This window comes from Ctenopharyngodon idella, chromosome 19, assembly GCF_019924925.1.
Source record: "Ctenopharyngodon idella isolate HZGC_01 chromosome 19, HZGC01, whole genome shotgun sequence".
Taxonomy (NCBI): domain Eukaryota; kingdom Metazoa; phylum Chordata; class Actinopteri; order Cypriniformes; family Xenocyprididae; genus Ctenopharyngodon; species Ctenopharyngodon idella.
This window is the reverse complement of record NC_067238.1, coordinates 13,103,796-13,118,794: the sequence shown is the minus strand read 5'-3', so window position 1 is coordinate 13,118,794 and position 14,999 is coordinate 13,103,796. Positions and strand designations below refer to the sequence as shown.

Genomic DNA, 14,999 nt, shown 5'->3' with positions numbered 1-14,999 from the left:
ATTTCTCTCTCCTTCAAGCACACACACACATACACAAAAACATTATTACATAGACTTTATTGTGATTAATACATTAATACATAATCCATCAGGGATCTTTGAGGGGATTAATGACATTTCTTTGAGCTTCCACACGGCCATCAAATACTGGAAGACCAGAAATGCGCAGGTGGCCCCGGAGGGGCGTCCGAGTCCTTCAGCTCTACAATCCCACGTCATGCAGAGAGCATCAGACCTTCACAGCACAAAGCCTGCTCTGACAACAGACGCGCACAGTCGGGTCAAATGTTTGGGCATGTTTTCAGCTGGCCACAATGAGAAATTGGCATCTCTCCGCTTAAACTTCAAATCATAATACTGCTAAAAGAGCCATTTCCCCATCAATTTCCTCTGTTTTTCTGCAACTTGTGTGTCGAGGTGGCTCTCTGTGTGACTCTTTGTAAATATTGCAGTAACAGGCTTTCTCATTATCACTGACAGCAGTCATCCATAAGCCCCGGAGGCTGGCTCTGGTTGCACCAGTCATTTCATCACCCTCCAACGCCCAGGTCACCTTATATATGGTTCCCAGGTTACCACTGACGAGAAGAGCCAGTCTCAAGAGACCGGTTACCTGATGAAAACTCCCCGCCAACAACTCCACTTTAACATTGGATTAGCGTTAATGTCGTGTGCATACAGAAATTTATTTATTGGAACAAATTTACAAGAAAATGTACAACTGAGATTATACTTCAAGGACAGTAGCGCAAACCATATCACTGTCACACTTAACAGCAATATGGGAAGTAGTTATGTACACAGTACACTAATAAAGGTATAAATATATAATTGCTATATGTATTTATATATGTATATATATTCCTTCAGATGCCCCGCCCCCCCCAGAAAGGCTTCCTAAAAGATGTACACGTTTCTGCTGGCGTAACTACAGCACTCCCAGACAGAACAAAGGAATTACAGGAAAGCATATTGATATGAAAAGGGCACCACACGTTAATTTGCATGTTACACCACATTTTTACAGCAACACGGTACTGAATATTACATTAAGTAGTGGTGTTTGGTTATATAGAGCCTGTGTGAGTGCACAGACGAGACATTTTAATAACGGGTTTTGAGCTAAGATATTGGAGAAGTGCTTGAAATAGATGCAATGCTACAGGTGATGAAGGTAGTAGGATTTAAACCCCAATGTTTTATGACTCCTGGGAAGGTCTGGAGCTACATTTCTTATGGAAACATTCTGGAACAGCCATTAGCGCCCTTCCTTATCCTCAAGTCTAGAGGACCTCAGGCTGCAAATGGGTAAATAATATGTGTTCATATAAAACTTTCATTGGGACACCAGTGAGAAAGACCCACCCATGCTGACCGTTTCCAGAAATTAAGTGCAATGTACACTGTATATCTGCTCTGCCTCTATCAGGGCTTCTTAGGAGCCAAGTGGAGGGTGTACAATCTTTATAGGGGTCTAGTGTTGAGGCCTCGTAACCCCTTTGTAATTTGTACCGAGTCCGTGAGGTGGGGGGAAGGGGGGGGGATGTTATTCAAAAGACCATATTTCAATGTCCTGCACATAGAAGTCCTCTGTTTTCGAGAGCATTGGATTTCCAAAGGTCTTACACGAATGAGTTCTGCCATGATAGAGGTCGCCATCCAACCACAGGCCAAATTCACCTCTAAAAGGAGAAAATAAATATTCTTTTAGACATTAAATCACTGATTAATGAAGTGTATGGCAACTTATTCTCTTTACATACCCTCCACCACCAAAAGCTAAGGAATCCGGATCTCCTTTGATGAAGAACATATTGTCACCAGTCCACTTGAAAACCTAGAAAGGTTCAAGTTGTTTAGCAGTGCTAACAGTCAAGGCAGGAACAGTCAATATACAAAGACATACTACACACACACACACACACACACACACCCCAATGAGCCACAACATTATGACCACCTGCCAATGCGTGCTGCCAAAACAGCGCCGACCCACCTAGGCATGGACTCCACAAGACCCCTGTAGCTGTCCTGTGTTATCTGGCATTAGCCGCTTTTCCAACTAAATTACCCTGAACAATTTGTCCCAGGAGCTTTCTTCCCCCAGACCTGTTGCTGTCTGCGTTTCCATCACAATCTAAAGTACCGTGAAGATTAAGTCCAGTGACGTAGGACTGTGCGAAACTTTCCAGTTCCAGCTGGATTTCGTCCTCCTCATATAAGCTTAATAAAGCCTGAACCTCATCATCGGTTCATCGGTCGTATTTTTAAACTCCATTGTTAATTCGAATAGCAAACAACTCTTACTGCATGCACCGCAACAGACTTATAAAAATGGTGGTTGAAATAAAATGCTGCGTGAGTCAACCAATCAAAATGCTGCGTGAACTCAACCAATCAGCATGTTCAGCAGCCATGTCCCACCCCCGAAAGTTCCAGAACTTTGAAAAAGTACTATCTAGCGAGCAGGTACTTTCTGAGGGGGAAATTTTTACTCGAAACTTCATTTAGACCCTGGTTCCTGTGGTAGAAACACATCGAGTACCACTCCAAAGTCCCTAGTTCCTGGGGAAAGTTCCTGCAGGGGAAACACGGCTATTAAAGTCCTGTAGGTTCCGAGGTGGAGCCGCCATGGATCGATCTTGGTCCAGCAGATCCCACAGATGCTCAACCGGATTGAGATCTGGGGAATTTGGAGGCCATGGCAACACCTTGAACTCTTCAACATGTTCCTCAAACTATTTGTAAATAATGTGTGCAGTGTGGCAGGGTGCATTATCCTGCTGAAAGAGGCCACTTCCACCAGGGAACACCATTTTCATGAAGGGCTGTACCCGATCTGCAACAATGTTTAGGTAGGTGGCACGTGTCACATTTATGTCCACATGAATGACCGGACCCAGGGTTTTCCAGAAGAACATTGCCCAGAGCATCACACTCCCTCCACTGGTCTGTGACTATGCAGCCCCATACGCAGCAGAGTGTGATGTATTGTGTGTTGTGACACATTCGTCCCATAACCATCATTAAAATTTTGTGTGACTTGTGCCACAGCAGACCTTCTGTTTCCTCAGACCAGACGGGATAGCCTTCATTGCCCTCATGTATCAATAAGCCTTGGGTGCCCAACACCCTCCTCATTGGTAAATTCTCACCACTGCTGACCGGGAGCAACTCACAAGTCATTTATATCTTTATTCCTGCCCATTTCTCCTGCTTTCAACATGTTGATTACGAGAACTGATTGTTTGTTTACCATCTAATCTACCCAGACCTTAATATATGGCCTTGTTAGGAGATTCACTTCATAAATGTTTTGGCTCACACACACTCAAACACATACACTTTAAATATTAAATATAAAAATACTATTTTATAATATTAGTTCTACTAAAGCGCTAATAAACCTATCCATAATCATTGACAACCTTCATCTAAGATCTACATGTATACTAATCTTTTCATGTATTCCCACCTCTAAGTCTGGACAGAAGCTGAAAACGAAGGTCTCTCCGGTGCCATAGAAGCCGTCACTGACTTTAAATGGCTCTGAAGCGAGAGCTCCAAAAAGCTGCAGAAAATAACCCAAAAGATTGTTTAAATATTTGATGAACTACACAATATTCACAGTCTACACATACAGATTTACAAAAACAATTATGTAAAACCATACACTTCAGCTAAAACCCAAAAGCTCAAGCATACCTGTCCATCACTGTCCTTGATCACCATGAGAACAGGGGAGTCCTGGCCCTGCATGGTGCGATACAGGCTCTTGATGCTCATGCCGTGTTTGGACGTGCTGAATGCCAGGGACCAGGGATAGCCGATCGTCCTGGCTGGGAGGTGCTTGGCCAGCTGAGGATTGGGGTAGAAGGTTAGAAGTGAGTAAAGAAAAGCCCCTAACAGATCAGGACACAGAATAGGCACTCGGGAAGTAACTTTAAAGTAGAAGTATACTAAAAATAAGGGCCTCTGGGAGCCAATTATACAACTAAAATGTCACAGGTAGACAATGAAAATGTCATGTAAGTCCCATGAGAGCTAGCCGAAAGACGAAGGACTGGTTCCTTACTCAATAGTGCATCAGAGTTAAATATACGATGAGGTCAAAATATAGATATGGACCAAAGTAAACTATAACTTGCCTTCTCGATCTGATCGGGTTGCAGCAGGTCACTGGGCTCATTCAGACTGGGCCTGAATGATTCAGGGTCTGGGTCACTCTTCACCACATGTTTGGAGTTCACCTCTTCCTTGGTTGTGATCTGATTAATAGAAAGAAAAAAAACTGATAAACATAGTCTCATCATTTGCTTTCCCCAAAATTTCACAAACATTGTCTTACATTGAGAGCACAAGTATGTGGATGGGTTAAGCCTATAAAATTATGGTCCGCTTTCTTTGGAAAACAGGCTTCTTTAGATTAACCTAAAATTTTACAGCTATATACACTATAAACCCGAATAACTTGGCAAAACCCAAAAAATTTGAGGTAATCAGTTAAGAAATTCAAAGTTTAAATAAGCAAAAATGGCAGATTTTTATTTTGTACTCATATTATTTTAATTGCTGTTAACTTGAAATATTTGAGTAAGCTAATTCATACATTTAAATTAATCATGTAATCTCAACTTAAATATTTTTAATAGTGGAAACTTGGCTAGCTTTAACTAGCTAATTTATGTTAACTTGCTAATTGGTAGCACAATGCTTTGATAGCATTAGCATAGCATAGCAATTGCTGAATGAGTATGACAAGAACATTTAACATATGTTCTCAAACTAAGCTCATGCTCCAATTGACACCATGATGGTAACCCCACATAACAGAAACTCTAAATTAGCATAGCAAAACATTAAACACTACTAAATCATCCACTTAATATTAATCTTGCACATAAAACATTATATAACACTTAATTTTAGCATTTACTCTCCCTTTTGAGTCCCATGGCAAAGCATGCTAAGAATTAGAAATCCCAGCCAAGTTTCAGTTAAATTTAAGTTTGTCTAAATTAAAAGAAACAAGTTCATAAAACTCAAAACAATGAAACAATTCAGATTACTTAAAATGTTTAAATGACTTAATTTGTTTAATTTAAGTTTAACCTACTTAAACCAATTAATTATTTTGAGCATTAGGTTTTACAGTGGGCGGTATGAAAATCCAGTTAATCAATCAATCAATCAATCAATCAATCAATCAATCTATCTATCTATCTATCTATCGACTTTGTTTAGTACTGTACTGCATGTAACTGGCATCATTCATAACAGATAACAATCGGAGCTATCTAAAATATGCTATATAAACAGTACTCTCAAGTAAGAGAACATCTGCAAAATTTTGAAATAGTATCATGTCCCGTCACAGAGTGCATCGTAAGCAGTACAGCTCAATAAAGGAGAAAGTCACACTACAGGATGTGAGGAATGAGGCTTACAGAGACACACACATTTATCAGCCAAAAGAATCAGGCTTTAAATCTGGTAATGTGTGCTTCTACATCAGTACAACTGATATAGACAGAGAAAGATGGATGGATGGATGTATGGAGATCAGCGAGGTTTTGCTGGCAGGAGAATGTTACTAAGGGTCTTACTCTGGGAAGGCTTATCTCTCAGGTTAAGAAATGAAAAGTATTACCGTAGTTAAGCACAGGAATAAAGGTTAGCAGGAAAACAGGGTAGTTCGCCAACAGCAATGCAAACCAAGGCAAATATCCAAGAACTACATGACAATTTACCATCCACAAACATCAGATTTGGAGCTGATATTTGTTTTTCAGTATATTTAGAACAATGAGTTCAATAAAGCCTCGCACTCTTGGATGTTTGCACTGTTTTCATGTTAGCAGGGAATAGGGTTAGTGAGACCTCATCAACACACTTTCAAGAATGGGTTTTCCTTTAAAATCAACATGAAATGACACTCACAATCCATTTTACGTCGATAATACAAGTTTGACCACTTATTTAATGCTGGCTAATGTAATAGCTATTAGAATTTGCCTTCCAATAGTGCCTACATAGTTAAAGGGATAGTTCATCGAAAAATGAAAATTATGTCATCAAACTCACCCTCATGTCGTTCCAAACCCATAAAACACAAATGATCAAGTTTATACGTGAAGCCTAAATTAAATCTGTTCATCATATAAAGCAATCGTGCCTCTTCAGATGACTTGGATTAAACCGTTTCATTCATTTGGATTTTTTACGATCTCTTTATGAATGTTTTGAAGAGACAGAGTTTTGGGCGAATAGACTTTCAGTGGAGGGACAGAAATCTCTTAGATTCCATTAAAAATATCTTCATTTGTGTTCTGGAGATGAATGAAAGTCTTATGGGTTTGGAACAACATTAGGGTGAGTAATAGATGACAATTTTCATTTTTGGGTGAACTAACCCCATTTAACATTAATACGGCCTTGATGACATCAGGGAAAAAGGTGGAGCAAATGATTATTGTTATAATCTAATAATAAATAATTGATAATATAATATAATAGTAAATTATCACATTTTGGGTACAAAAAAATTCAATGGAATAAGATGTAGTAGTGAATCAGACACAGCACCAGGAAAGTGTTAATAAAGCAAAACAAAAAGTTTTTGTAATTTCATGTTGAGTTTAACAGTGTGATGAATGTTGTCTGAAGAGTAAGTCAGAACAAGCACTGCAGTCAATTGCAACAACTTTGTGTTTAGATACTTGATCAAATCCTTCTGGAAGGGGCTCTGAGGGACAGCATATGACTAATTACTATGAAAATGTACTTGTCTATTTATTGCTTCCTCATATGCAAGCTATCTAAAACCCATCCTGTCATCCAGATGGAAATGACAGTCGACAGATATCCAATTTCAGTACTACTGCAGAAATTCTATCAGCCTATAAATGTCATTTCAAATAAAAACGGCTGTATCTCAACTCAGGGCCAGTTTTATTATTCCACACTCCACATAAAGACCAGTGCAATCTGCTGATCAAGGGGAACAAATGCTGTAATACAGCCAGTAATGCATTTTGATTTAGATCAAACAGTCTTTTTTCATTCAGTTTTTTGAAAAATCAGATATGGGTAGATTCATACGTGATGATACTCTGACAGTATCCTTATTGTCAAGTTCATGCTGAAGTTAACATTCTTTCATCAGCAGACATGACGTGGCTTTTGTGATGGTTTGTGTGGAGCTGAGCATGTGGCACCTGAAGACGTTTGCAGAGCGAGCGCAGGTCCTCACTCTTTAGCGCATCTATCCGTCGGTAGTACTCACTCACAGAAACTACCTAATGCACAGACAGAATAGTGGTGTTGCATGAGAAACAGCTCAAATCAAAGAATTAGTATGTGAGGGGACAGAAGTTACGGGACACACTCCTCTTCTGCTTAAAATAATCAGTTGGAAATAGAGGAAGGGACATGTTAGTAAGTTCAAGACATTTATTTTCTTTGCACAACCTAAATGAGGAGTCCAAAATGAAAACTGCAATATATAAAAACGAAATGACTGAGAAAAGCACTTTAATTCCCTCTTGACCCATGTGTTTACACAGACCGCTGAATCAGAACTTCAGTCAGATCTCATGTGCCGCGAATCAGCTTAATCTAACAGGATTCACCTGACGAGATCAAACAGCACCGCCTCGAAAACAGATCACACATCACCCAACATGACATCTGCAACGTCCACAGAGCAGCTGCTTAGCAGCATGTCATGCCGCAAAGCAACATAAAACAGTGTTTTCAAAGCTGAAATGTAGAATTTTAAACTATGACATGGGTGTAACCAGGGGTGTGGCTATGGGTCAGTTGTCTGCATATATACACACACACACACTTTTTTCCTCTAATTTATTTACTATTTTGAAAGTGTCATGCATGTAAAGGGTTAGTTAAAAAAAAAAATGAAAATGATCACATAACTTACCCACCCTCAAGCCATCCTAGGTGTATATGACTTTCTTCTTTCAGTCAAACGCAATGGGAGTTACATTAAAAAAATATTCTGGCTCTTCCGAGCTTTATAATTGAAGTGAATAGTAACCGAGATTTTGAAGCCCAAAAAAGCACATCCAACCATCATAAAAGTAATCCATATGGCTCCAGAGGGTTCATAAAGGACATCTGAAGCTAAGCAATGCATTTTTGTAAGAACAATATCCATATTTATAACTTTATAAACTAGAATCACTGGCTTCTGTATTTGAGTCGAATCCAGCGGAAGAGTGAACTTTGACCTTACACACAACGTATCAATAAACATGGAAGTGCAGAGAATAGAGCAAAACAAAACACTGGTCCCGAATTATAAGTCTATAACAAGAATTTTTAAAGAGAAATGCAGAGGAGCTTGAGTTTGTTGCGAGCCCTATTTTTTTAACCACAAGAGGCGTCTACTCTCACCTAAGCTTATGCTACTCCTACATCCTGCCGAAATTCGACTCTCTTGTGAACATGCGGATGGATGTAAACAGGAGCTAGTGATTATAGTCTATAAAGTTATAAATATGGATATTTTCTTAGAAAGCGCATCACTGTGCTTCAGAAGGCCTTTATTAACCCCCTAGATCCGTATGGATTACTTTTATGATGGATGGGTTGTGCTTTTTTGGGCTTCAAAATCTCAGTTACTATTCACTCCCATTATAAAGCTTGGAAGAGCCAGAATATTTTTTAATATAACTCTATAAATTGTATTTGACTGAAAGAAGAAAGTCATATACACCTAGGATGGCTTGAGGGTGAGTAAATGATGGGATAATTTTCATTTTTGGGTGAACTATCCCTTTAAGAGGTGCATTTGCTCACATCCACAGTCCATTCCAGAGATATCACAAAATAAAATGTAAGCATATGCAAATACCCAATGTAAATTCACTAACATAGCCTACAGCGGAAATTGTTTCATTAAAAAACACACTGCCCAGAACTCTTTGCTGCTCTTATTTATTTTAATTTGCCCACCCTCACATATCCAATTGCTTATCCCAGAATGGCATCCTAGTAATGCCACTGGGTTTAACTCCTACAAACAGAAAGTATGCTTTATATATGCAATCTATGCATACGCTACAAGGCTAATGCTCTTAACATGCATTTGCAGCTTTCATAAAAACAACCAAGTAGGCTACAGTTTTTAAAAAGCTTTTCTTATTAAATAAAAAATAAGGAGGTCTTATTTTGATTTAAAATTGCGACTGACGAAAAATAACGTAATAGTGCAGTGTTGCACAAAGACATTCCGATTTGCATTTGCGTTGCGTCTTACTGTTTACAGCGTCTCGCGCCATGAGAGCGTTGCGTTTTTACCACAGCATGTCAAGGACTTGCGTTCCAACCGAATCTATGCGTCCAGTTTCGTTTCGTCGCGATACGATTAGTTGTTATAAACGTAACACCACAAAACTTTTTGAAGGGGACACTCGAAGGATGAATTTTTCATGTGGGAAAACTACCGACAACGCGGTGGATTAATTTATCGCAATGATATGCTACGCACGAAATGAAATATTAACGTACTACATATTGCACTGTATACAACTGCATAATATAAGTATGCTAGGTTACTGCAAAAAGTGTCTACACTGCAGACTTTACTGTTAAATTACATCATTTACAAAGCCTAGAAAGCTACAGCTGCTTAATACATAACCACACTCAATGTGCATGTCAAGTGCACTCAAGCACAAGTCACTCAGCCACACACAAACATTAGAACCACAGGGCACGTTTTTTACCAGGCCAAAGCTGTATTTGGGCGTCAGCTGACATCCCTCCTTAATTCTTCTGGAGAAAAACATCACTTCTGCACGATATGCAGGTGTATATCCAATATTAAATACCCACGTGGAGCCGCGGAGGTACAGACACTTTTAGAAGTGAACTAGAGGCTTTGCGCTGTTTATATCCTACAAGGACCAATAGGATGGCAGGGCAAGAGAGAAGCATGAACTCATGTGGCCTCCCCTCTGGCCAGCCCAGATAAGAGGCTGCACAGGGCTTGAGTCATATTTTATAAAAAGTCAACTGGCTATCTTGAAGATATTATAAATAACATGCATATTTATGTAGCCTAGAAAATATCCTCCTGAGAGCCAGAAAAATAAATAATAATAAGTAATATAATAAATAATAAAATAAAATAAGATTTTGCTATCTGGATCATATAAATAAACACAAGCTTTTATATGAAATTAAATATCTTCCTGATATCCAACAAGAGAAAAATAGAGGATAAATAATACCAGGACTGCATAAATAATACCTATACCAGGACTCTGGGATATTACCAAAGAAGTTCACCACAGTAAACACAAAATGAATTGCTGGATCTGAAGAAGATCACAATAATTCTAAACTATTGGGCAATTAACTATTATGTTGTCTTTATCTTCTTCATTGAGTGTTCTTCTCACTTATTATCTTTGACTATAAAGCATAATCCAGATTTATCAGTCAGATGATCTTGCTCACTGGAGTCTATAAGTGGTTTAAGAGGGATGATGAAATGATTGTGTCCATTTGCAGACAAACACTCAAGCCAGTAACAGCCAAGCCAAATACACGTTACAATGAAAGGACATTACATACCAGTTCATCACATCCTTTGAAAGGAAAAGATGTCATTATGAAAATAAGACACTGCAACAATATATTAAATGGACATTGACAATGACTGGCAACAGGAATAAGCATGCATTCATACTTAAATGCTATTATGTGCATAAACATGGTTGAAGTGGCTGAAGAGGACATAAACTCTGGAAAAAAAAAACAAACAAACAAACAAACAAACAAACAAAAAAACCAGACACACATACACGCTCCAGCGCTGCTGTGAATAACAGGCTCATGTGTTCAGGAGAGAACATAAACATCACGTAAGCATATTCATGATCACATGACAACACAACTGCAACAAAAACATCAGCCTAATTATCAAAGCCAGACAATACACATATTTCAATTTAAAAAACATGCATGAATTAACATCTGTATTAATGTTTATGACAATCATATCACATTATAAATCAATAAAATGGTCAAATGTATTTAAATATCATAATGCATGAATGCATAAAATACGCTTTGCAATTAGTTTTTAGTCATTAATCATCTATTAATTGTCAATTCTACTAGTTAATCTATTTTTTTTTTTTTTTTTTTAGTTTTGGCTAACAGGTATTTGTCATTCATACCTCCCAGTCCTTGAATGTGATATCAGGCACTGGTTTGTCGTGCTCCCCACTTTCAGCATCCTGGTTCTTTTTAACCACTACAAACCCAGGCTCCCGGGTCACTCCGCCCAGCCCTTCCCCGTACACATCAGGAGTCCACTGGACAAAGAACGCATACAGGTGGTCCGACCTACAGGAAACACACACAAAATAGATATAGGGTTCATTCAGTGTATGACAGCTTTTAAGACATAACACAAGATCAGTCCAAACTGGACCAGGTCTTTATTCACGCTGACATCCTATTACTTTAAAATTAGATGTTTTCTAGTTGCCTGTTAATAATATACTGTGCGCCAGTGTCCATGACTGTTAGATGTGTTTTTTACTGTTCTAAATGAAAAATAAATAAAAATTTTTTTTACCTGATTTACATTGCTGTGCTATGCCATGTTTTCCCCCCTTTTATGCACTATTTAAATGTCACAATTAGGTGTGTTTTTTCTGCCCTGATGAAAAATGCTTTGCTATGTTTTGTTTTGTTTTGTTATGCTATGTTTTTTTCCCCTGGTCTTATCCTGCACAATTAACAAATCTTCAGGGTTCCTATACTTTTGATCAATGATTTTCTTGATTTGCAATTACATGAATAGATAAGGATTCATTTTATTGAGATCAAAAAGGAATTGCACTCACAAAGAATTTGTGATACTTTGGAACAGAGAATAACTACAAAAGCTCATAGTCACCAGAGAAATGATTATTTATTTTTTTTAATTTCCATGGCTTTTTCAGGCCTGTAAACTATCATTTCAAATTTGCTGATGTTTCCAGGTTTTTCCCTGAACCTCAAAGGATGAGGACTTGCGTTGCAATTGATATTGAAAAACCGACGCCATCGTTCATATCACTGTGTATCAAGCACTGAGGAAGCCTCCGGAGCTGAAATTCAGATATGGTAATAGGCGTTTTGTTTCCGACACACATTGTAAGCGATCAACCTTTTGCAATAGACTGGACGTCTGACCAATTAAAGCAGACTACGCTCATGGAAAGGAGGGATTTAGAGAGACTGGTTCAAATGGTTCATTCGAATGAACCATTTTCAGACTCTTTGAGACAAGAGGTGATGTGCAATGTATATTATGAGAAAATTAAAGTGTTTTTTGACATTGGATTAGTGTTGTCAAAAGTACCGACTTCGGTAAAAAGTCGGTACTCAGATTTATAAATGTGACACCTTGAGCGCTGTTGAGTGGATTCGTAAACACCTCTGATTGGCCATTGAGTTCACGCACTCATCAGATATGTCTGAGATTGGCTACAATGATCAACGCTTCAAAAACACATTGTAAATACACATCAATGACGCGCTTCACCGAGCGCTCACACATCTATCTGCTGATAGACGCCTGCTTTCAAACACTCTCACTCAGCTTTCAAATGCTCCCGTGCATAACATTGTTCATTGTAGCCAATCACAGACATTTATGTTGAGTGTATGAACACAACAGCCAATCAGGTGTTTATGAATCTGCTCAACAGTGCTCAAATCGTCACATTTTTTAAATTTCAGTACCGAAGGTACTTTTGACAACACTACATTGGATGCATGTAAACTTATTGTAGGAGACCTCAAAACAAAATTAGGAACCTTTAGGATAGGAGAGGAGAATCTCTATAGTATGTCTATACTCATTATATTGTTTTTCTTGTTTTGCTTCTCATTTTAGTCTAAAGTGTAGGAACTTTGTGTAAAGCACCATAACTTAAGGCATACGTTATAATATACAAATGTTTTGTATAAACAATTTATATACTTAAAATAGAGTCCAGGTCTATACTGACATCTAAAATCAGCCACAATGCATGTCTGTAGTCTGATATACCATTATAAATTGAACAGAGCAATTTAGGAAAGTGGTATATGTCAACAGCAACTTATAGGCGATTATGGCACGTTGACAGTGATGAAACCCTGTCCTGTAGTCCTGCTAGCAAATGCCACTAATGTTGAGAGATCATTTACAAAGAACTGTAACCATAAACACACATACAGACACGCACAAGCTCAGACATATATATATACACACACGATGACCTGGTCATGGAGTGATTTGGATGAGATCCAGGCGACTCCTTGGGACATGTGGCACAGCTTACAGCCTATTAGAAGTACGCAAGTATGCATGCGCCAGCTAACATGGCTAATGTTCCCTTTGCGGTTCAGAAATGACAAAATGGTCCATTGTCATATCTCAAATGGATCATGCGACTGGCCACCAAACTGGGTCAGAAAACAGTAGAGCAGTTATTTGTGCAGTCCTTCCCATAGCCACATCTCTGAGACATCTTTTCCATGGATGCCACTCTGACACGAATGCAGACTCGGTTTGTGTGAATTTAATAGGTCAAGATGGAAGTCATAAATCATGTGTGAACTATACAACTCTCAGATACACACTTAAAATCACAAAAATCAAGCATACAAAACTGAAGTTATATAAACAGTCAAATGAGCGGAAATGTCAGAAGACTAAACAGAAAGTCAGACATAGGGTGAAATTACGCTTTTTCACACATCACACTCTATAGACAGAAAGAAAGCATTATGCAGTACAAAGCAATTTTTCCAAATGTCATATTCGATTTTCTTTTATGATCATAAATATGGAATCACATTACAGACTGTCATCTGTTAGAGATGGTGTAGTTTTAGCTAATTACGTTGATTTATTGCTCTAGGGAAAGCTGAAAAAACCTTGATCCATGCATAATTCAGTTTGGAGATGAAAACACACATATGCAGCATGCAAATCTCTCTTAATCTGTCTGACTGTGGCTGAATAGCCGTATTATACAGAAGTAACAGATTCTGTGACGGATTACATAAGGCTTTGCTTTTGAACATTCAGATTAGTAGGTCAGGTAATTAGCCTTAGTCATTTCTAGTGTCACCAGATAGATCTCATTACCAGAAGTGACTAAAGGATTCTAGTAGTTAAGTTCTTAGACAAAAATGATAAGCCCAAGCTAACCCTCATGTCATGTCATGGAAATCATAATATTCTTATATTTTTGATTTAAAAGAGTTGTGCTGTGCAAACACTCCCTGCCTGGGCCGCCAAAAACATTTATTGAAACCCCTGCTTATTGTTGTGACGTCACATGTATACAGCTTAGCCAATCAATAAAAGAGGCTACAAAGGAGGACTTACAAGTAAAGCAGCAAAAACAATCCATTTTAGCAAAATTATGACTGCAAAACTAAATAACTGTTTTTGGTTCATGAAAACACACTAATATAAGTGGACTTCAAAGAAAAATAAAAACTATAAAAATAAATAAACTTATTTATAAAATATACTTTGTGTTGAATTCTTTTGTTTATATGCGTAACACTGTCATTCAAATGTTTGGGGTTGTTAATATTTTTAAAATGTTTTGAATAAAGTCTCTTATGTTCACCAGGGCTGCATTTATTTGATCAAAAATACTGTAAAAACAGTAATATTGTCAAGTATTATTACAATTTAAAATTCCATCCTTCAGAAATCATTCTAATATGCTGATTTGGTGTTTCTGTTACATTATTATTATTATTATTAATGTTGAAAACAGTTGTGCTCCTTAATATTGTTGTGGATACATTTTTCTCAGGATTCTTTGATGAATAGCAAGTTCAAAAGAACTGCATTTATTCAAAAATCTTTAACATTATAAACATCCGTTCTGTCAAGTCGTCACTTTATTTTCATTTTTGAGGAGTTTTTCACCATCAATCTTGATATATCAAGATGCATTATAACA

At 37.9% G+C, this 14,999-nt stretch overlaps 1 protein-coding gene across 5 annotated transcripts in view; it reads right to left on the bottom strand.

Annotated features, from left to right (window-relative positions):
- Positions 1–39: 39 nt before the first annotated feature.
- The window catches only part of oxr1b (oxidation resistance 1b), a 58,320-nt gene continuing 43,360 nt past the window's right edge, over positions 40–14,999 (bottom strand). For 3 of the 5 annotated variants that reach the window (XM_051871962.1, XM_051871963.1, XM_051871966.1), the window contains 7 exons: positions 11,211–11,379; positions 7,218–7,298; positions 4,149–4,268; positions 3,706–3,858; positions 3,476–3,571; positions 1,764–1,837; positions 40–1,682 (listed from right to left, as the gene is read on the bottom strand). In XM_051871962.1, coding sequence (XP_051727922.1) covers positions 1,547–1,682; positions 1,764–1,837; positions 3,476–3,571; positions 3,706–3,858; positions 4,149–4,268; positions 7,218–7,298; positions 11,211–11,379 — 829 coding nt within the window. In that variant the 3' untranslated portion in view covers positions 40–1,546. Of the gene's footprint in view, positions 1,683–1,763; positions 1,838–3,475; positions 3,572–3,705; positions 3,859–4,148; positions 4,269–7,217; positions 7,299–9,749; positions 10,708–11,210; positions 11,380–14,999 lie in introns of those variants that run through there. The other 2 variants (XM_051871967.1, XM_051871964.1) reach the window with 2 other exon arrangements.